This window comes from Rhipicephalus microplus, chromosome 2 (assembly GCF_043290135.1).
Source record: "Rhipicephalus microplus isolate Deutch F79 chromosome 2, USDA_Rmic, whole genome shotgun sequence".
Lineage (NCBI taxonomy): Eukaryota > Metazoa > Arthropoda > Arachnida > Ixodida > Ixodidae > Rhipicephalus > Rhipicephalus microplus.
In genome coordinates, this window is record NC_134701.1 from 243,387,924 (window position 1) to 243,411,856 (window position 23,933).

Sequence of the window (23,933 nt, forward strand, 5' to 3'; positions counted from 1 at the left end):
CGATGGTGTGGGACGGTTCGCGTCCATAAAGAAGAAAGAAAGGTGAAAATCCAGTGGTAGACTATGCCGCGGTGTTATATGCGAACGTGATGAATGGAAGAATGCGATCCCAGTTAGTATGATCGGATGTCACATACATGGCGAGCATATCGCCAAGGGTGCGGTTAAATCTTTCCGTGAGCCCGTTAGTCTGCGGATGGTATGCCGTGGTCTTGCGATGAACAACATGGCATTCAGAAAACAGAGACGTGACGACTTCTGATAGGAAGGCTCGACCTCGGTTGCTTAGTAGTTCTCGAGGTGCACCATGTCGTAGTATGAAGCGATGAAGGATGAAGGATGCTACGTCCCGCGCAGTGGCACTTGGAAGGGCGGCGGTCTCAGCGTAGCGTGTTAAATGGTCCACAGCGACTATGATCCACCGATTTTCATCTGATGTTGTCGATAGAGGGCCATAGAGATCAATTCCGATCCGATCGAAAGGTTTGGCAGGGCACGGAAGCGGTTGAAGCGCACCGGACGAGTGGAAAGGCGGTGATTTGCGGCGTTGACAGTCAGGGCAGCCCATAACGAATTTTCGAACGAAATTATACATTCCGCGCCAGTAGAAGCGATGGCGAATGCGTTCGTAAGTTTTGAAAACTCCGGCATGACCACATTGGGGATCGTCATGAAAGGAGGCGCAGATTTGTGATCGCAAGCTGCGCGGGACAACCAAGAGCCACCTACGACCTTCGGGGGCGTAGTTGCGTCGGTGTAGCAGCCGATCACGAATGGCGAAGTGAGCAGCTTGACGTCGGGGAGATCGTGGTACCACAGTGGTTGACGATCCAGAGAGACAGTTAAAAAGGGAAGCGATCCACGGGTCCTTGTGTTGTTCACTGGTAAAGGAGTCGAGGTCGAGAGATGCGATGGAGTTGGTACCAGTGGTTCCGCAGGCCGAGCCGGGAGGTAAAGGGGAACGCGACAGGGCGTCGGCGTCAGAATGCTTGCGTCCACTGCGATAGATGACACGAATGTCGTACTCCTGGATTTGCAGTGCCCACCGAGCTAGGCGGCCAGAAGGGTCTTTCAATGTGGCGAGCCAACAAAGTGCATGGTGGTCCGTTACCAGGTCGAATGGGCGACCGTACAAATAAGAGCGGAACTTGCGAAGCGCCCACACTAGCGCCAAGCACTCTTTTTCAGTGACGCTGTAATTGGCCTCAGCTTTAGTAAGTGTGCGACTCGCATAAGCGACGACGTATTCGGAGTAGCCCGGCTTGCGTTGGGCGAGGACGGCGCCTAGACCAACCCCACTAGCGTCTGTGTGAACTTCCGTTGCAGCTGTTGGGTCGAAATGCCGAAGAATTGGAGGAGATGTTAGCAGACTACGGAGCGTGGCAAACGCGATGTCGCAGTCAGAAGACCAGGATGAAAAGTCTGCATCACCGCGTAGGAGGTTGGTCAGTGGTGACATGATTGATGCAAAATTTCGCACGAAGCGCCGGAAGTACGAGCATAGTCCGACAAAACTGCGTAATTCTTTCAGTGTAGTAGGTTTCGGGAACTCAGCGACTGCTCGCAGTTTTGCAGGGTCGGGTCGAACACCATGCTTGGAGACGATGTGCCCTAAGATGGACAGCTCTCGCGCGGCGAAGCGGCACTTTTTAAGGTTCAATTGGAGCCCAGCGTTGGTTAAACACGTCAGAACCAGTTGGAGCCGAAGCAGATGCGTAGGAAAATCGGGAGAGAAAACGACAATGTCGTCGAGGTAGCATAGACACACAGACCACTTCAGTCCATGCAGTGTGTTGTCCATGAGTCGTTCAAACGTGGCAGGAGCATTACAAAACCCAAATGGCGTTACGTTAAATTCGTACAGGCCATCTGGTGTAATGAACGCAGTTTTCTGGCGATCAGCTTCTGCCATAGGAACCTGCCAGTATCCAGGTCCTAAGTCTAGGGAGGAGAAGAATTCGGCTCCTTCGAGGCTGTCAAAGGCGTCGTCTATGCGCGGTAATGGATAGACGTCTTTCCGCGTCACCTTGTTTAATCGCCGGTAGTCGACGCAAAATCGAATCGATCCATCTTTCTTTCAAACTAGAACGACAGGAGATGCCCAAGGACTGTGCGATGGTTGAATAACGCGACGGCGTAGCATCTCTTCGACCTGGTCGTTGATGACGTGACGTCCTGCAGCAGAGACACGGTACGGTCTTTGACGCAATGGCTGGTGCGAACCGGTGTAAATGTAGTGGTGCACTGCGGAAGTCCGACCCAATTGCGGCTGAGAAACGTCGAATGAATTCGCGAAGTGCTGGAGGAGATTAAGAAGCTCGGCGCGTTCATGGGCACTTAAGGTGTCGGCGATAGAACTCGAGAAGGTGTCACTCGATGAGCATTCCAGTGGGGAAACGGCATGAAGTTCGGTCGAGGCGCTACTGCACGATTCGTCTGGCATGTTAAGGAATAAAGAGGAATTGAGGTACTCCACTCGACCGAGACATTCGCCGGAAAGTAGCGTAAGCGGTGCAGAAAGGGGGTTGTGGACGAAAATATTGCTTCGGCCCGCAGTGACATCGAGTGTAGCGAAAGGCAAGGAAACGGCTCTGCGGCTCATGAAAATGTCGGAAGGTGTAAACATTGCTGTAGCATCGTTATAGTCATCGCAGCAAACCGGGACAATGGCAAGAGAGGCTGGCGAAATTTCAGTGTCCTCACGCACGACAAGTTTTGGCGACCGCTCAAGGGTTTCGTGCAAAGGTTCGTCACACAGATGCGAAAATTGAACTTCAGCGCGTGCGCAGTCGATGATGGCATGATGATTTGACAGAAAGTCCCACCCGAGGATAACGTCATGCGAGCACACCGAAAGGACGATGAACTCGACAACGTACATAGAGCCTTGGATGAATATGCGGGCCGTACAGTTGCCGAGAGGTCGAACTGGTTGTGCGCTGGCTGTACGAAGCGATAGTCCAGATTGCGGCGTGGTCACTTTGCGTAGAGAGCGGCAGAGCTGGGCGGCTATAACAGAAACGGCAGCACCTGTGTCGACGAGGGCAAAGGTAGAAACACCATCGACAGATATGGCGACGACGTTAGCTGGTGAAGTGCGAGGACTTGAGCATTTCGACGACGGCGCAGTTCTTGCCTCTGGAACTGCGGCGTTCAGTTTTCCCGGTTGGAGGAAGCGGGTCTAGGACGCATTGAGGACAGTGATCGCCGGCGTGGAGATGGGGAGCGGAAGAGTAAGTCTGAGGTGAGGGCTGGGGTGACCGAGACTCAGGAAGGTTAGTGTATTGATACTGCGGTGGGGGATAGGGAGCAGGTATGTGCATGGGCTGTGGGTCATACGGTAACGGCCGAGTAGCGTCGTGGAGTGGTTGGAAGCGACGGCGACAATATCGTGCCACGTGTCCTGGAGTGCCGCAGGCGTAGCAGATTGGTCGATTGTCAGGAGTGCGCCAGGAATTGCTGACTCGTGGTGCGGCCCAAGGTGTCGAAAAAGGGGCGGAGTGGGGAGCAACTGAAGACATGGGTGGCAAATGCTGCTGGCGGGGTCTGCTGCGTACCACCTGGGCATACGTAAGAGGTGCGGCCACGGTCTGCATAGCCGGCGCATGGGCAACAGGCATGGCCACAGGCTGCTGGTGGGCAGCGACGGGAACAGCCTGAGCTACCTCTTCGGCAATAACGTCGCGGAGTGGTGAGGGCAGACGAGAGGACGGCGGCTGCTGCGTGAAGGAAATCAACGACAGTTGCCGAGCTACTTCTTCACGCACGAAGTCTTTAATCTCTTGCAGGGTTGGTGAGTGGTCGGGAACGGAAGTGAGACTGGAGAGCGCGTCGGCGTGTGAGGAAAATGGCCGAGTCAGGGCGCGCTGCTTGCTCAACTTGTCGAAACTTTGACACAAAGTGACAAGTTCCACAATGGTGGCAGGATTACGGGCCAGGAGCAGCTGATACGCACCGTCATTTATCCCTTTGAGGATGTGTTGAATCTTCTCCGACTCGGGCATGGTGGTGTTCACACGGTTGCAAAGACCCTTAATGTCTTCGATGTAGCTGGTGAAAGATTCCGTTGGCTTTTGTGCGCGAGTCCGCAAGCGTTGTTCGGCTCTGGACTTGCGGACAGCGGGTCGGCCAAAAACGTCAGCAAATAACGTTTTAAAGATGGACCACGTCGTAATGTTGTTTTTGTGGTTGTTATACCACATTTCGGCCACGTCAGTGAGGTAAAAGATGACGTTAGTCAATTTGTCCGCGTCATCCCACTTGTTGTTTGCGCTCACCAGTTCGTAGTTAGCGAACCAGTCTTCCACGTCGGTCTCATCAGCTCCGCTAAAGACCTTGGGCTCTCGCAAACGAAGAACGCCGGGGTTGCTGGGGGATGGAGTGGAAGAGCCAGGTTGCGCGTTGTTGGTAGCCATGATGGGAGGTAGCGTTCGGATGCGCAGCTCCAGGTTTAGGCGACGGCGAATGGCAGCACCCAGGTTCAGGCGACGGGGAATGTCAGCACCCTCCACCAATTGAAAAAGGGTTTATTGGCGACTGTTGCGACGGTGGTCCTACGATGAAACACGATCGGGCAAGAGCATTGGTCAAGCAGATGCCGGCGATGATCAGCACGAGCCGAGCGAGCGAAGCCCAGCACCCGGTACCCAAGCGGTGGCGACGTTGCTTGCCAACGATGCTCTTTCTTCTTCACAGTTTATCCATATTTATTTTCATTTTTCTTTTTCTTTGTTTTTTCTACTTCTCGTTTCCTCCCGGTGTTTCAAACTTTGCGCTTTCGCCTGCGTTACGCCAAGCGTCTACAGCGTACGACAGCCTGTGACAGCCTTGGACCTCTTACGTGCTCCACACTTATATGTTTCTTTTGGCCTGCACAAAAGTTACATATCGACACACGTTTGTTTCTGTATAACGAAACAATAAATCATTGCATGATATTTGCATATGCGCACATATTCTGTCTGAGACTTTGTTCAGCAAGGACCATCTCAGCGATACAACGGTTACGGTGCTCAGATGATGACATGAAAGTCACATTTCAATAGAGGCAAATTGCTAAATGCTTCTCTACACTGCGCGATATCAGTGCACGTTAAAAAAATATAATTGAAATGTCCGGATGCTTTCGCTACAGCATGCCAAACAATCATATCGCGTTCTTGGCACGTAGGGCCCGAGATAGCATTATGACTAGGTACGGCACATTTCCTTCATTCAATACCTTTTAATAGCGAAGTGAGACTGCGCCTATGCTATAAGGCTGAAAGACAACTCCAATGTTGAAAATCTTACACGTCACGGCTCACTTACGAAGCTTTTTCTCTATCTATAGTTAGATGAATAAAACAGAGTAAAGAGAGAGAGAGAGATAAAGATGCAAAGAAAGGCAGGGAGGTTAACCAGACGCACATCCGGTTTGCTACCCTGCACTGGGGAAGGGATGAAGGGGAGAAAAGAGGTTGCAGAGAGATGAGAAGGTACACACAATCACGAGCACACTCGGGGAGCACACACAGTCTACAGGCGGTCGCTCAGGTTTGTTGACCTTGAGTAAAGTAGCAGTGCTTTGGTCGCTTTCTGCGCAACTGAGGCAGATGCCCAAGGTCCTAGTATCTTCTGCACACAAAATGGTCCGGGGTCAAGTTGATTCAAAACCATCCGGAGCTGGCATCGCTGTGTGTCGTAGGAAGCGCAGCTGCACAGGACGTGTTCGATGGTCTCTTCAACTCCGCAGTAGTCGCATGTAGGAGTGTCTGCCATACCAATGCGAAAGGAGTACACCTTTGTAAATGCAACACCCAACCAAAGGCGGCATAACAGTGTCGCATTGGAGCGGGAAAGTTGTGATGGTAGCTTTAGCTTGAGGGAAGGATCCAGTTCATAAAATTGACACCTTTGGAAGCTGGTAGACGACCGGAACGTGCGTGTGAGATCTCCAGCCAGCAGGTAAAGTTGTCTTGCTGCATCATTCCTTGATAGGGGAATCGGGACTACACGGGTTCCTTCATAGGCTGAGCGGGCTGCATCATCGGCTAATTGATTTCCGGTAATACCGATATGTCCAGGCAGCCATTAATATATAATATCAAGCCCTCCTGCTAGAGCTTCATGATGGCAATGCCTTATTTCTTGTACCAAATGTTCATGACTCCTCCTACGCATGGCAGACTGCAAACTCTGAAGCGCTGCCTTCGAATCACAGAATATGACCCATTTTCCTGGACGTTCTTGAACGAGATATTGTAAAGCAGCCCTCATAGCAGCAAGCTCTGATGTCGTAGATGTAGTCATATGCGACAACTTAAACTTGATTGTCATTGCTGCAGCCGGAATTACAGTGGCACCTGATGAGCTGCTGGATGAGACGGACCCATCAGTGTATATCTGCGTTCGGTCTAAGTACAACTCATGTAATAATAGCAGTGTTGCTTGCTTCAATGCTACTCTGGAGTGATTGCTTTTCTTTTTGATTCCCGGAATTTCTAGACGTACTTGCGGCTGGTCGAGGCACCACAAAGGACATGCCATTCTCGCAGCTGGCGTATATCCTGATGGAATGCTGTTTAGGTGCTTGGCTATGACGTCTGAAAACGTAGCACGTGGTCTTCCGGAGAGTAGAAGGGCCAAGTGGTGGTCGGGGACACGGCTAGGATGTCGAATGTGCGCTCTGAGGCAATCCACAACTCTATATGTCCTGACCGGATGGTCTTTGGCAAGCATGATTGTGGCATAAGTAGAAGCGCATCGGGGCAGTCCTAGGCAGATACGCAGTGCCTGACCCTGCAAACTCTCCAATGAATGAGTATTGGATTTGCAAGTGTTAGTCCGTACCGGCAAGCTGTAGCGCGTTAGACCCAGAAATAGGGCCCTGTACAGCTGTAGCATGGAGGCCACAGAAATTCCCCATGCTTTGCCACACATGAATTTCATCACATGCACAATAGATAGCAGTCTCTTCTTCAAGTACGCACAATGCGGGCTCCATGAAAGACTTCTGTCGATTATTATGCCCAGGAAACGATGCGTCCGTGCATATTTGACACTCTGCCCATTGATGTAAACAGGGTATGGCGTCATTGGTTTGCGTGTAAACGCCATCAACGCGCACTTCACAGTTGATATTGTTAGGCCTTGTTTTTGAAGGTAGGCTGTTGTGAGGGTTGCTGCCCGCTGTATTCGTGCACGCACCTGAGGGCGAGTAACTGCAGCACTCCAGAGGCAAATATCATCGCCGTATATGGATAGGCACACCGACTTTGGCAGAACCTTCAACAGACCAATGAGGGCAACATTGAACAATGTGGGGCTTAAAACACCTCCATGAGGTACTCCGCAGTAGGTGTAATGTTCAGCAGTTCTACCCTCATATGTTTGCACAAAGAAACCCCTGCCAGTTATATAATCTTTTATCCATTGAAACATTCGTCCACCAATGCCCATTGCTGCGAGAGAAGTGAGGATGGCATCGTGAGCTACATTATCATATGCACCCTTCACGTCAAGAAAGAGTGCGACTGATATGCGCTTGCGACTTTTTTCTCGCTGAACAAATGTCGATAAGTCAAGGACACAGTCGATGGAGGAGCGGCCCCGATGAAAGCCTTCCATGCAAAAAGGGTATTTGGTGTATCGTTCCAAGTACCACTCGAGACGAAATAGAACCATTCTTTCCATCACTTTTCCGAGGCAGCTTGCGAGGGCAATAGGGCGATACGCTGTAAAGTACAATGGTGATTTTCCCGATTTCAAAAGTGGTATTAATCGACTTATTTTCCATTCTCGGGGAACACTGCCGCTGAGCCAGGAGTTGTTGAAGCATGTTAAAAGTTCTTTTCTGGCTTTTTGTCCAAGGTGTCGCAACGCACTGTAAGTAATACCATCAGGACCTGGCGATGACATGCGTTTAGAAGCGACTAACGCACCTTCCAGTTCTTCCATGGTGAATGGATTGTCCATTTCTGGTAATCGCGTCTCAGGAACGATCACGGCGTCGATGCTCTCGTTCATAATATTCCCGGCAACTCTCGTGCAAAATTCCTCAGCCACCTCGAGTTCTGTTTTTCCATGATGGAGTGCCAAAGCTTTAAAAGGGTGCCGTTGTTGCGGAGAGGAGCGAAGACTACGAACTGTTCTCCAGATATATGACAGCGGTTTATGAGGGTCTAGAGATTCGCAGAATGCTTTCCAGCGTTCGCTCTCCAGCTTGTAAATGCGTCGTTGAATCTTTTTCTGGAGCCGTCTTGCTTCCCTCAGATCGTAAATTGATCTTGTGCGTCTGTATCGTCGTTCAGCACGCCTTCGTATAGCTCGTAATCTTTCCAGTTCGATGTCAAACTGTGTCATTTTAGACGAAAATGGTAATTTACATTTAGACGCTTGCATAGCTTCCGCTATGGTATTTTCCAGGCTGCAGGCGAGGCCTTCTTGGCAAGCGTCCTCAACACGCGATGTAAAAATCGACCAGTCAGTGCCAATTACAACACCGGAAGAGAAATTTTTTATGATACCATCGATCATCACGTAGGTGGGTATGTGATCACTCCCATGAGTCTCAATATCGCAAAACCATTTACTTTGTGAGAGAAGCACCGTGACACCAATGTCAGGTCAAGGCAACTGCCATACATGAGACCCCGCAGATATGTTGGGGTACCATCGTTCATGATGGAAAGGTCGTAATCGGAAGCGAATGTAACATTGTTGTGGCCACTGGCATTCATCCTAGTGCTCCCCTAAAGCATGTGATGGGCGTTGAAGTCACCGGTGATGATCTAGGGCCCATCGGTCCTCATTAGGATGTCTTTTAATCTGTCGCAGTCAAATCGCGATGACGGAGATATATATCCACCAATAAGCGTGAACGAAACTGCATTCTTCTTTACACGAAGACACACGTACTGATTGTCGTCATTTGAACTTATTGGGTGTGAAAGATAAGTCAAGTCTGCGCGAATGTAAACAATCACTTTGCTTCGTCCTTCGCAAGCGGCTGAACAAAAAGCTTCATAACCGGACAATCTATAAAGCGTTGATACGTTTGGTTCACATATGACAAGTATAGGGAATTGATTGGCCCGAACAAATTGGCGAAAGTCCGAGATACGGGACTTCATGCCTCTGGCATTCCACTGAAAAATCGACGCACTTTTAACTTCAGTGCGGAAGATGAGATTTTGTTGAGCCATTGTGCTATACGACGTTATCAAGAACTGGATTCAGTGCATCCAGTATTTGCAGTGCACTTTTAGCAGACGGAGATTGTATGCTGCTCAGTAGCGTGCGAATCGTGGCAATTAATGACTGCACGATTGCAGTCACTTGCCTGTCTTGGTTGGAAAGATCTCGAACCGGGATCGCGGACTGGCCGTGATGAAACTCCTTCGGTTCGCTTGATGCTGCTTCCCTTTGAAGTGCAGGCCACTCTATCGCAGTTAGGGTATGCTCACAGGCGTTGTCTTTTACAGCCTTTCCCACGGCATGTGGTCTGGGAGGCAAAGGAGGTGGTACTGATGAGGAATCTGGCAAACGTGACGAGGAGGTAGCAGGCGTCCTTGAAGACCGACGTCGACGTGAACGACGCCTTCTGACTTTAGCTGCGGCTTCTTGATGAGATGAGTGATCGCGCACCATCTCCTTCAAGATGGCAATTTCCTTCTGAATCCGCGGGCAGTCCTTCGATGTGGCTTCATGGGATCCATTGCAATTAGAGCATTTCTTGACAGTTGCGACGCACTTATCCGCTTCATGGGGCTCGGCGCAGCGGTGGCATACCACCGAATTCTCGCAGACGCTGCTCACATGTCCAAGTTTCATGCATTTACGGCACTGGAGAGGCTTTGCAATGAAAGGCCGCACAGCATGTCTGAAGTACCCCACCTTCACATGAGAGGGGAGTGATGTGCTCTTAAACGCAATCTTCACACAGCGCGCCTAGCCGGATGACATCAACAATTGGAGTATGAGTTGTTGACTTGACAAGAAATTGTAAGTCATTATTGGAAATAGCCACATCTATGTCGTAGGTCCCGCCGGTTACTACATCACATCCCAAGGGAACATGAGAGTGCACCTGGTTGCCGTCCAAGTCAGTTACACTGCGCAGAACGCCCAACGCACTTGCATGCAAAACGTCAACAGCCAGTATATTCTTTCTGGCGTTCACTCTTATGTCTGTGATCTCATTTGGCACGAGCGTTTCCAGAGACCTCGACACAGACTGTCTGTTAAGGCGTTTCATGTTGACGGTATAGGAAGTGCAGGCAGAAACAGGATGGTATAAGTGTTCGATTTTGGCGCTACACTTACAGTTTAAATTGTTGAGGATGAGGATGCCCTCATGTTCCTCCTCTTCGCTTTGCGGCTCAGCACAGGTTGGAAACCGTCATCTGAAAAGTCCTCACTGCTGAGATAGTAAGCATGAGTATCTTCACTGTCGCTGTCACTCGCTTGTCCCATCCACTTCCTGGAGGCGGCGGCCGCCGCTGACGCCGCTGGTGCCGGCAGGCGCCCGGGGTGGTCTACATCCATCCCCACCAAGGGAGCAGCGAAAACCGATCAACAGACTTAAATTACCGCTGAAATACGCCGGAGTTAGCAGAAGTAGCTCCTATTCAAAACACACTTCTTCGTCTTCAGAGTAAAAGTTAATGCAGAGATGGGGAGCTTATTCTGCAGTCTGGAAGGATAAGGGGTAGCGAAAGAATGAAGGAAGATCAGTCTATCCGACGATCTTAGATGCGCAGAGGCATTTTCATTGGGGGGGGATCATTTTCTATTCCCCCTCCAAGTACGTTAATGTATTGGGCATACTTTGCGCCCCCCTCCTCTGTCCTATAGTGAATAAAGAGGCGGCAGCGCCCCTGCGCTGGCCTATGCCAGCGTCACTACTAAGCCATGGAAATAGCGAGAACTACACGAGAATCGCACGCCAACAATGTCATTGAACAGTCACATTGCGACGTTCCGTCAGTTTCCCTAATATGCCGGACGAGAATTACCGGGCATACCCGACTTTATTCTTTCTTTGTCGTATTTCTGCCTTGTCCATTACTAACAAGTTACTGGGATAGCCAGCTCTAGCGTAGCGTACCTTCCAACAATTTCTCTCTATATAAATAAAAGAATAACTATGAAGAGCGTGTCACTTGGTCAGTGATTCTGTTGTCAAATTCACTCAGCTTTCGTGCTCTTTTATGCCTTATTCGGTTCCAGTATGCACTGAATTCATGTGCAGTGAGTACTGTATGCTCCAGCAGGGGTTGAGAATGACATTCAAGAGTTGCATTTGTGTCAATGTCACGAGTCATATGTAGAGGGTCTTTTTAGAGAGATCAAAAACGGTTTGAGACCATTACTGTACCACGTACACCACCACCAAAACAGCGTCGCAAACTTATTTAGGTATTCATTGAGGGAAAAGTACTTCCCATCTCGAAGTTTTCAAAAATGCTGTATGCCCGTGTGTTCAGATTTATGTACATGTTGAAGAACCACAGGTGTTCGAAATTTTCGAAGCGCCCCCTTACGACGTCTCTCACGATCATATGGCGGGTTCGAGAAGTTAAATCTAAACTTTATCAATCAGTTATCTCGAAGCTTTGTACGCAAAGTGATTAACCAGTTATAGTTCTTAATGCGAAGCATTTTTTTTTGTACTGCAGCCCCGCCGCAGTGGTCTAGTGGCGAAGGCACTCAGCTGCTGACCCGCAGGTCGCGGGATCGAATCTGGGCTGCGACGGCTGCATTTTCGATGGGGACGAAAATACTGTAGGCCCGTGTGCTCAGATTTGGGCGCACGTTAAAGAACAACAGGTGGTCGAAATTTCCGCAGCTCTCCACTACAGCGTCTCTCATAAACATATGGTGGTTTTGGGATGCTAAACCCTACATATCAATCAATCATCTCTTTGTACTGCAAGCACGTTTGGTGTCTATCTATCTATCTATCTATCTATCTATCTATCTATCTATCTATCTATCTATCTATCTATCTATCTATCTATCTATCTATCTATGTCTGGGTACTCTCGTGATCACCCTCTTTACTTGGTGTACACCAAAGTCAGTAGGGGATGGTAAGATGGTTCGACAAAGACGAGGCGTAGGCCATGACAATAATAATGTTACAATTTCGTCGCGTACGTCGTCAGAACGTTGTCAAACAGTGGCAGTTACCCGGGCCTGAACTTTTTCCACTAGTATGCGGTGTATACCCAGGAACGGCGAGAACACACATGGGTAACTTTAACGCTTGAGCGTTCAGTAAAAGCTGACATAGGCAGTCTTGACCAGACGAATGAAAAGAATAAATGCTAGGGTCCCCGCAGGAACATAATTCTAGCATTCTGCGTGACAATCAAATATTCTACCACAGAGCCACGCCAGGTCTCGGAAATACTTTGAAATGTACTCTATTGTTCGTGAAACGTCCGTTCCGGTTGAAGTACTGGCTAATAAATTTTATAAACATTACATATGTACTTCTATGATACAGCCGTCATGTCAGGTTAACGTAAATTGTGGTTAGGCGCCATCCGCTGAAGTTCATTTTGTGTAGCAGCGTCGAAGGCTAACATCCTCGTGAGCCCCGGTGCAAATTAACACCAGCGCTTCCTATATCTGACCGCTTCTGGTGTTGCTAATAATCAAGTTGCAGTTGGCATCGTTACGAAACTGCAAATATCAAACATATGCGGCTGTGTAACGATTGTTATGCGTGAATTTGTACATATATTAGAGCCACTTTATAACCCCTTGCTCAATAAAAAAATTAAAGCGCATTCACCTTGGATCCGCATGCTCCGCATAACATCTATTTCCAAAGTACGTGGAATCCGCTGAATAAGTTTGTATACGAATAAGTGTTGTACATTCTGGAAGGTGTCCTAATTGGGGACGTCGCAACGCCCATAAGCAGTGTAACCTTGAAACCGCCTATTTACGCTAAATCAACACTGCGCGTGCCGCGCCGTAGCTAACTATAGGTACGCCGAGTTAAATCTGTTCCAACAGAAGTATAGTTAGAAACAGTGCGCTTCAGGCTACTCAATTGCATTCGTTAATATTGCCCACACCTGTTTACCTTGATTAGGCAAGCCGCCTAAGCGCAGTGCGGCCAAATTAATCTGGTCACCGTTTAATCTCGTCTCTCAACACATCCTCTCATATCTCTTTCGGAGTTAAAGGGCACGCCGCACTTGTATCCACTCGCCCCCTCACGCGCAACTGTGGCGCTTTCAATGGTAATTCTATGCCGCCGTCAATTAATTAGGCTAGCGAGTGAAAACAAATCACAGACCACCTGCAGCGCAGGAAGTGCGTCGCGCTTGCCGCTTTGTACATACTCAGAAGGACTGACCGCTGCACCTGTCCCGCTTACCTCAAAGATAGATTAAAGGAAAGACCTCGGTGAAAGCAGTGCGAAGAATGCCACCCGCCTCCCGTCTTTCTCCTCTTCAAGCCAGCATGAACGAACACCACGCGGTGCTTTTGTGTATGATGCTAAGGACACGCCATCGTGTTGCATTTATTCATCTTGCTCTCAGGCATTTACGTCGCCGACTCTTCTTACTCAGTATTCATTTCTTATCTTGCTCTCTCATTCAGGTTCAACTCAGTCTGCATCATTGTCGTTCGTAAAAAACGTTCGACCCCAGAGCTGGTCATTACGAAGCATCCTCCGCTGCTGAAGGCTTCACTGAAGACACAGCAGATAACTTCAGTGGATTAATGTGCAACGGAATATTGTATTTATGCTCGCGATCTCGATCTTCGTGCGAGCTTGCAGGCGTGATCGAGTGAGAGCGTGACACAAATTTAATTACCAGGAATGTCGTGCACGATGTCAGCGTCACTGAAAGACTACGCTGCAACGCTGTGCCAAAAACACCTCGAGTGGTACAAAGAAGAGACGAGAATTTGCTGAGTGGAGCCATTCACGCTTCGCAAGGGCGACTACGCATTCACCCGCGTGTAAGTGAGGTGGACTTGTGGACGCGCGTCGACAGCTCCGATATTCACGAATTCACATTACGAAGACGAGTTTGGTTACCCGGGAGCAGTTGAAGATGAGAAAGGCGCCTTCGAGGGCCACATTTTCGTGACGAGTGGTTCTGTGGGGGAGCCTTGGGTGGAGAAAGTCACCGCCAACACCGTGATCGTCGTCACTGAAGTGAGACGCACAAATTATTATTTTTTTTGCCGTAGATGCTAATCTTTGTTTCTGTCCTAGGTTAACCACTCCTAGTGCGTTAACAAGCCCCCGTCGACGTCTTGTTTATGAGCAAGAGTGATGGCGAGGTCTTTGCCGCGCACTGCACACGTATGGCCGGGAATGGCGAAACATCTTTCCTCTCACTGCAGTGTTATTCTACGTGGCGTGCGGCGTAAGTGGGCGAGAAGAGCGCTCCTCAGTTTAACACGTCCTACTTGAGTGACGACGGTCATGGTGTCGGTGGCGACTTTCTTCACCCACGGCTCCCACACCCAGTCACTCGTCACAAAGTTTTGGCCCTCGAAGGTCTTTTTCGACTTCAACGGCTCCCGCGTAATAAAACTTGTTCTCAGGACAAGAAATTTGTGACCGTCGGAGCTCTCGACACGCGGCCACAAGTACACCTCGCTTTCATAGTCGCCCGCACGAAGTGTGAATGGACCTACTCAGCGAATTCTCGCCCCTTCTTCGCACCGCTCGAGGGCTTTTTGGTACAGCGTTGCAGTGTAGTCCACCAGTGACGCTGACATCGTGCGCGACACTCCTTGGAGTTAAATTTGCGTTGCACTCGCACTCGATCACGCCTGCAAGCTACGCCAACGCTCGCAAATGTGAATGCGCTGCTGAACCTGCCGGCTACCTCTGACAAAAAAATGGCTGCCTACCCAGAGCGCATAGCGTCGCCGTTGATTGTGCAAGTTCCCTAATCTGAGTGACAGCTTCAGTGTGAGGCAGAATGAGATTCATGTGTGCGAATCGGCATAATATAGCAAAGAAAAAAATGCCCCCACCTCCCTGAAGGGAGTCGTAAGGAGAGAGAGAAGTGATTCTTAAGAGAGAAAGGAAAAGTGAGCCCCGTAACTGTCTGCTTCAGTGAGCGACACCTCAACAGTAGCTCACAAGGGATGGGGGTGAGTAGGGATAAACAGGTAGGAGTAAAGGTGTAGAAAAGAGGAAGAGACGTGAGGTGGTAAGCCAGAGCGAGCGACGACAAACTGAGGGGATAGAAAAGATAGGAAAGATGGGAGCACGGTCACTGGAGTCCGAGGACGAGGCACACCTGCGAGAGCTCTTGTCGGCGTCGGTAGATGGCGTAGAGCAAGTCCAGTCGGTCAGAGCTACACTGTCGTCGAAGGTCGTCGGCGTCAGGAGGTGACGTAGGGCGAGCCCAGTCGGCCAGAGCTACGCTGACGCCGGAGATCGCAAGCGCACGCGTGCGCGCACAACAGGTCGGCACGGAATCCAGCAAGCGACTCGTTGTAAGGAAATGCGAATGTATTTGTTGCGCCGAGAGAGGGTACCATGGCCGTCAGGCATTCGCGTTCATCGACTTTAGCCATCGCTTTGAGAGGCGCCCAGCCAGCAAACAGTGCAGAGTGAGGCGTGTGCTTCACTCCTTCGGATGGGGAAGCGGGGGAAGGAAGAGAAAGAGCAAACAGTGAGAGAAGAAGCAGCGAAGCACCGCACTTGTCATTGTACCTGACGGCCATAATGTCAGTTTCTTATCAACACAAATGCCACACAAACGCCTGCAGCACAAAGGCTACATGCGCGTTTCAAGCGCACTGCATTGAGGTGATGACAAGTCACGTTTAAGTCAAGGAGGGTGTGCTCCGGTTGCTAGGGACGCGCGTGCCCGCAGCTGTTGCTAGGGGAGAGGGCAGTGGACAGATCCCAACGGGCGCCTCACATATCCCGAATAAGAAATGCATTCACATAAAAAAACATGACTCAAGAAACACGATGACTATAAGGAAACACAACAGGCGCAACCTCCTATAGTCCTCATGTTTTTTTTGCACAGTGTTGTTCTTTATGATATTGCACGTTGTGTTTCGTAGCTTTTCATCATAGTAAGTGATACGCACAAAACATGAGCTCGACGAAACAATTTGGTATGTATCATTCTCATGATTCCTTGCTTTCGAATTACATGACGAAATGCCAAGTTTTGATTTTACGGTCAATGTGCGATGGAAGTTTCTGCATTGGCACCCACAGAACCCAAAGTTCGCTTCACTTCACTTTTCACTTTTATTTCCTTAAAGACCCCCTGTAGGGGTATTACATAAGGGGTGGTGCATAACAAAAAAAAAGAGAACTATACAACGGTGTTTTTAATGGCTTCTGCAAACATAGATGGGTTAGTGATGGCACAGATGGCGTGAGGAAGGCCATTCCAGTCTTTTGCTGCTCTTACGAAAAAGGAGGCTTGGAATACAGTGGTCCGGGTACGTGGTAATGCGACTTGTAACGGATGACCAGTGCGATGGGATATGTGCGGAGGGGGCGTGATGTACGGTGGATGATTCAGTGAACTGAAATAAAACATATGAAAAAGAGAGAGGGTGGCACACCGTCGGCGTGAAACAAGGGTTTCTAGACCTGATTCCGCCTTTAGAGATGAGATGCTGATATCGTACGAATATGCAGAATGAATGAACCTGGTAGCCCGATTTTGAAGTGATTCGAGTTCACTTATGATGTATGATTGATGAGGGCTCCAGATGGAAGATGCATACTCGAGTTTGGACCTGATAAATGATTTGTATGCAAGCGTCTTGACGTGAGGCGGAGTATGGCGTAAGTGTCGTCTGAGAAACCCGAGTGATTTATTAGCAGACGAGATGATGTTAGTAGTGTGATGACGCCAAGACAGGTCATGAGCCAAGGTGATGCCGAGGTATTTGAATGATTGAACTGATTGTATGGGAACATTAGTGATGGAATAGGTAAACTCAAAAGGGTTACGGTGGCGAGAAAAAGAAACAAGCTTACATTTATTAGGATTTAAGTTCATTAACCAACGATCACACCATGTTTGTATGTTGTTAAGATCATGCTGAATTAGTGTTTGGTCATGAATGTTGGTTACTGATCGGTAGATTACGCAGTCATCGGCAAACATACGAAAGTTACATGATACATGCAATGGTAGGTCGTTAATGTAAATTAAAAAGAGTAGAGGCCCTAAGACAGACCCTTGCGGGACACCTGAGGTTACAGGTAGTCGGTTAGATGAGTGATTATTAACAAACACAAATTGGGAACGATTAGTCAGGAAAGATGTTATCCATGCAAGTACATTAGGATCTAGATTTAACAGAGATAATTTAAGAATTAGGCGTTTGTGAGGGACAGTGTCAAATGCTTTGGCGAAATCCAGGAAAAGAGCATCGGTCTGAATGTTGCAGTCAAGGTTAGAATGTAAGTCGTGAATGAAAATGGCCAGCTGCGTTTCACAAGAATAACCCCTTCGGAACCCGTGTTGAGAAGGATGAAAAAAGTGCATTGAGTCCAAGAAGTTGATGATATGGGAGTAGATGACATGTTCCATGATTTTGCAGGGGATACTTGTTAAGGATATGGGACGGTAATTTAGTGGAGAATCTCTGTTACCTGATTTGTAGACTGGAACGACCTTGCCTACTTTCCAGTCTGCTGGCAGAATGCTTGATGATAATGACTGCGAAAATAACAATGTAAGGTATGCGGCAACCACATGTTTAACATTTATGAGAAGTTTTGAATTAATGTCATCCACACCTGCAGAAGAAGAAAGCTTAATCTTTTCTATAATCGAAATGATGCCGTCCGTAGAAAATGCAATCGGGGGCATAGACTCGGTGCTGCGCGCAGGTGAAGAAAAATCGGGAGCTGAACTCTCATTCGTAAAAACAGAGAAAAAGGCCTCGTTAAAAAGGTTCGCGCATTCATTGTTGTCGACTATATCGCCATGCGCATTTGAAAGACTAGCGGTGCGCATCTCCTGAGGGTTTATCACCTCCCAGAATTTGCGAGGGCTGGTTGTAAGCATTTTGGGCAGCTCTTCATGAAAGAACACGTGCTTGGCGTTTCGAATGGTTCTAAGATAATCATCTTCCGCGGCGTAATATTTTTCCCATAAGGACAGAAGTTTAGACTGTTTGGCTGATCGGAAGAGGCGTTTTTTCTTGTTTCTTAGTTTGTGAAGTGAACGTGAAAACCATGGCTTGTTTCGGTTTGCGGTAAACGTTATTTTTGGGATAAATTTCTCGACAAGAGTGGCTAACTTATCTCTAAATATAATCCAATTCTCATCCACAGAGCGTGTATGGCTTATTCTCTCGAAATCAGGAAGAAAAGATATCAATTCATTATTGATGGCACTATAATTGCCCTTGTCGTAAAGACGGATTGTTTTGGTGACAAGATCGCGTATTACAGGTCGAAACGGAAAGGCCGCATGGATTACCTTGTGGTCACTGACGGCACGCAGATATGTAATTGATGATAAGCTCTCTTGATGACTAGTTAGTATTAGATCTAAGATGCTGGAATTGCTCTCTGTAACGCGCGTTGGTTGGGATACAAGTTGGGTTAGATTGCAATTCAGGCAGAAATCTATGAAGTCCCTTGCGGGCTCACTGCCCACAGCTGACGGGACGCTACTACTCCAATCTATTTGAGGGAAATTAAAATCGCCGAAAAGCAGTATCTCTGCTTGCGGATACTGTTTCCCAAGGTCACTCAGGTTGTTGTTGAGCTTATATGCGAAATCTGGGTCACTGTTCGGGGGCCTATAACAAACGCCTACAAGGACAGTATGAGGGCGAGCACGGCAAACGACCCAAAGAATTTCAAGTTCAGGAGAGTTGGTCCTGGCCACCGAGCACGATAACTGTTGGTGCACAGCCATCAGAACCCCGCCCCCACGTGCGCCTGTACGGTCCTTACGATAAAGTTGAAATCCAGGTAGGTGATCTAGCACTTCTGCATCGGTTATATCATTTGTCAGCCAAGTCTCGGTTATCACCAATACGTTACTGCTTGATGACAAAACAAGCTCAGAAAAAGTTATGCGTTTCGGAAAAAAACTGCGCGCGTTAGCAAAGACTACCGAAAGTGACAGGCCAGATTGAGGTGTGGGGGTGTGCCCGGCAGATTTGCGCCGAGGAAATTGCTACGACGCTTCCCTTACAGTTTGCGATTGCTCATCGTAGACGTAGCGCTTGTGACCCATTAGCAGTGTCTTGTACGTGATGGAAAAAGGCAGCGACTTGGTTTTAGCAAAGGCAATCAATTGCCGACGGACGTTTTGCACACGACGTGAAAAATCTTCACCAACACTAAAAGTGGTTCCTTTAAATTTCCGTCCATTAGAAAGAATCTCTCCTTTTGTTTTATGGAATGCGAATTTAACTATTATGGGGCGATGGTGGTTAGTACCCTTGCGGCGACCCAGACGATGCGCGCGCTCAATTTCCTTCGGATCGATGGAAATACCTAGACGATCACGGCAGTGCTTGATGACAAGTTGTTCAACTTGGACAAGTGCTTCCGATCCAGTTGATTCAGGAAGGCCATAAAATATGAGGTTATTGCGCCGAGAATGATTCTCGGCTTCATCCACGCGCGCTTCAAGCTTGCGCAGAAGGTCACTCGCGCGAGCGGTGTCTCTTCTGAGCGCTTCCACATCAGTACGTAAGGAAATAATATTTTGACAGTGCCCTTCCAGATCAGTCATGCGTCTACTGAGATCTGCTATAGATTTATCTGTTGATAGCAAATGGGACTTAAGGTCCTGTACCTGACTGATTAATTCCGTCTGACCGGCAGACAATTTCTGCAGTTCAGTTAGTACAGCATTAGAAGCAGGACCCGGATTGCTTTCAATATCGCCCGACATCATCAACAAGGCACGAATAACACGAGAACACTCAAGTGCAACAAGAACGCAGCAGTGTGGGCTCGGCAGCTGAAACAGCAGGTAATTACTAGACTTCTTAGCGAGAAGACTGTAAGTTTTACTAACCTGCATGACAAGAGTGAAAGGATTAGCGGTCTGCGTTGGTGCACAGCCGCCGAGCCCACACAGCGCCGCCGGCAAAGGCCGCTCTTTTGTAGTCGACACAGGCATCGATGCCGATGCTGATAGCGTCGACCAGGTTTTGTCGAGGACCATGTAGCTGACCGGTGGCGCCGGAAGGGATCTGTTGCGTGAGGTGAAATCCAGTGGTTCCAAGTACGTTGCGGTTGACAAGCTTGTGTCGAAGACCAAGAGGGCGTGACAGGTAAGCGTGCCACTTTCGCTGGAACGATGTTGATACTGCAACGGTGTGGTCAAGGAAGCTGGCAGGAAAACGGAAAGCAGTATGCGCAGGAATGCGCACTGAAACACCTGCATGACAAGAGTGAAAGGATTAGCGGTCTGCGTTGGTGCACAGCCGCCGAGCCCACACAGCGCCGCCGGCAAAGGCCGCTCTTTTGTAGTCGACACAGGCATCGATGCCGATGCTGATAGCGTCGACCAGGTTTTGTCGAGGACCATGTAGCTGACCGGTGGCGCCGGAAGGGATCTGTTGCGTGAGGTGAAATCCAGTGGTTCCAAGTACGTTGCGGTTGACAAGCTTGTGTCGAAGACCAAGAGGGCGTGACAGGTAAGCGTGCCACTTTCGCTGGAACGATGTTGATACTGCAACGGTGTGGTCAAGGAAGCTGGCAGGAAAACGGAAAGCAGTATGCGCAGGAATGCGCACTGAAACACCTGCATGACAAGAGTGAAAGGATTAGCGGTCTGCGTTGGTGCACAGCCGCCGAGCCCACCATTACAATAAGAATTAGAAGGCACCTTACCGGCCAATCTAATAATAGACAGATTTAGCTGCGCCCTCGTAGCAGTCATACGGACGCATCCTGCTAGCAATTTTCAATGACAAGCCGCGCCCGTACGGCATCTGTGGCGGCGAAACTAAACCCGTCTTTCAATACATGCTTTCAAACGACCGAAATTTGCTAAATAACGACCAATCTATGACGTTGAAGGCACATCTTTTATGTATACTCCTCCATCGAAGGAACGCGTACAGACATTTTAAAGATAATCTATAAAACCCTACAATTCCCCTTCTTAGAATTCATGTTCCCCGTATTGCACCGTCGTCAAAATCATTTGTGGATCTCCTCTCGGGACTCTAGCATGCAACAAACGAACGTGCTTGCTAGGCCTAACTAGTTATTCGCAAAAAAAAAAAGATCGCGATTCAAGCGTTTCTAACGGGGGTGGGGGGTGCGTAGGCAGCTGACAGTGAAAGCCAAAAATGTGTTGCGCACACGCGTTCTGAGTCCGACAGAGGGCACCAGCTCCAGTGAAGACGACTCCAGTGGTTCCATTCGGAGAAACAGCTCGTGCCGGAAGATTAAAAGCCTGCCTCCAACTCCGTCGGGACGAGGCGAGGAGGGAAGAGGCGCATAGCAGAAGTTGGTTGACGAGGGCAAGGCCAAGCACGAATAGCATAAGTGGGCCTCTTAAACTAAGCTGTCTTTGAACGGGGCCATTCAATTGTCAAGCCCGGATCTCCCTCCGACCCGCTTCGCTAGGAGGCCGCATTCTCTCTCTACGGAACGCACGAATGGCAAAACACGAAAAAAGTAGAGTGGCGTTTTGTATTCCGATCCATTCCACGTGCCCCCCAGAGGTCTTTTGGGAAAGCCATGGCTTGGCGTCTTTCGTGGTGCGTCAGACTGGGAGAGGGCTCTTAAAAGCTCTGAGCTCTCAGTCCAATACTCGGCAGTCCAGGAGGCCTGCGGGCGGGCGGAGGGCCACGGACTTCTAGTCCTGGCGTGGACGCGGCCAGCAACTGCGGCGGACCCCTCTTAGGGAGGTGTCTGACCAGTTATCTAGGACCAAATAAAGTTCATTTCACTTCACTGAAAGCTACCTCGATCCGCGCGGGAACCTCGATCCGCGCGAGGTTCTGTCGCACGCAGCTTGATGCCAGTCTTCTATTCGCTAGTCGGTGCCATGTAAATGTATTTCTAAAAGTTAATTTAAGCGTGAACGCGTGACACAATCACTCAAACACGCACACGAGCGCGAACACACGACATAATCCCTCACACAAGCACACGCGAACACACGCACACACATGACATCAAACACACACTGCGCTGTGTATGTTTGATGCCTAGGTGTGCGCGTGTGAGTGATTGTGTCGTGTGTTCGCGCTCGAATTAACTTTTAGAAATGTTGTACCAACTAGCCCAACAACAAGTTCTTTTTCGTGTAAATGGATTTGGCCTGCGTGGCTCGGGCATTTTTGTAAAATCGGCCACTACGCGTGGGTTGGCAAGTCGATGCCCACGTGGCTTTTGAAGACTACCGCTTTTCATAAAAGTTTATCAGCCGTGGCGAGCAGAATAATAACGAGGGTCAAAGAGACTGACGTATCAGAGACAAGGAGAAAAAAGGACAACTCAATTGTTGGTTACATTCGTGTATCCTGCTTACCAGCACAATGTCTGTCGTCTTCAATTCCTCCAGTCCGAAGCACTGCTTTATTCTCCTTCACAATGCACCGAATAGTCAAGCACGCTACTGCTTAGCAACATGTCAACACAGCTTCTCGAAAACCGTTCACAAACCAGTTCTGCTAATAAAATAGGGTGCATCCTTAGTACATGGTATTCCTCAGGACGAGCTATACATCAATGTGCAACGTGCAACGTCGTCCACCTAAGACTGCGGGTTGCTAAGGGTTTTGTAGCTCAGAAGATATCTTAATATTTAAACAGACAATGTCATATGTCGTTTCATTATCCAGCAAAATGTTCGATAACTCCCTGTTGCTCAGTAAACAACCGTGACATGTAACACTGAAATCCGCCTGGTCACTCGCTACCCAGCCTAGTCCATCTCTGTCAGAGAAGCTTATCCCGCTATTTTCATGAAATAATGCAGATCCCGACGACTTTGGCCTCTAGGAATCATGCACCTTACATTCCAATCTCCCCACAAGTTTCATCAATTTATGTAAATGTACTTTTAGATGCGGAAGCATCTTATACTCGCGCCTTGTAGTGCGCCGTCCGCACCGCTTCTCGAACATTCGACAGCTGACGCGCGCGCATGCGCCGTCGCGCCGTCGCCCACTCTTCCACCATCTGTGCATCCCTTCCTCCTCTACACACCGCGCGCGCTTCACTCCTCCACCATCTGTGCACCCTTCCTCCTCTACACACCGCGTTCGACATCTACAATTCTCCTGAATCTCCAGTGGACGCGCATGTGGCGTCGCGCTTCGAGAACATTCAACAGCTGACAGTGCATGCGCCGTCGTGCTGTATATATACTCAAGGTCGGCGCTCGCTCGCTCAGTTGCCGCTCGTCGGTTGGTTTGTACGGCGCGTCGACGTCCAAGGTCGCGGTGAAATGAATTCCAACGAATCCACAAACACAATGATCGACGTCCCTTCGACCAGCGCCGCCCTTTCGCATACGTGTGTACGTGTTCACTCATTTAACACCCCCTCCTACAACCACGTTAACCAATTTAGCCATCAACCCAAGTAAGTCGCAATTTAACACCCCATTTCACAACCACGTTAACCAATTTAGCCATCGACCCAAGTAAGTCGCACTTTAACACCCCGTTAACCAATTATATGCTCCGCATCCTCCTCAGTGTTCCCCCGAGAGAAGCTGCGGGCAATTTTTTTTTATATAAGTACGGCATTGTGCATCGATATGTAACGTTAGAGCATTTGTTTTCAAAGTACCCAACTACAAGTCTTCGTTGTGCGCTGTTTACCAGGTCTGAACAGCTTGGTCTCACAGAAACGTCGCTCAGCGTACACAGATTGCTTTTTCTTCATCTGTCTCCCACTCATTTGCCTGCCAATTCCCTTCCTTGTGTGTAGTGTAGCAAACTGTATACAGCAATGCTGACCTCTCCGCTTTTCC

The 23,933-nt window shown here is 49.0% G+C and overlaps 1 protein-coding gene across 1 annotated transcript; it reads right to left on the bottom strand.

Annotated features, from left to right (window-relative positions):
- Positions 1–18,004: 18,004 nt before the first annotated feature.
- On the bottom strand, positions 18,005–20,760 carry LOC119177375 (uncharacterized). Its single transcript, XM_037428865.2, has one exon. It carries the CDS (start codon positions 20,742–20,744, stop codon positions 19,155–19,157), a length of 1,590 nt encoding a protein of 529 aa, XP_037284762.2. The 5' UTR covers positions 20,745–20,760; the 3' UTR covers positions 18,005–19,154.
- Positions 20,761–23,933: the final 3,173 nt, after the last annotated feature.

Coding starts and splice junctions, on each gene's coding strand:
- LOC119177375 (XM_037428865.2), bottom strand. CDS start 20,744: ATGCAGGTGTTTCAGTGCGCATTCCTGCGCATACTGCTTTCCGTTTTC.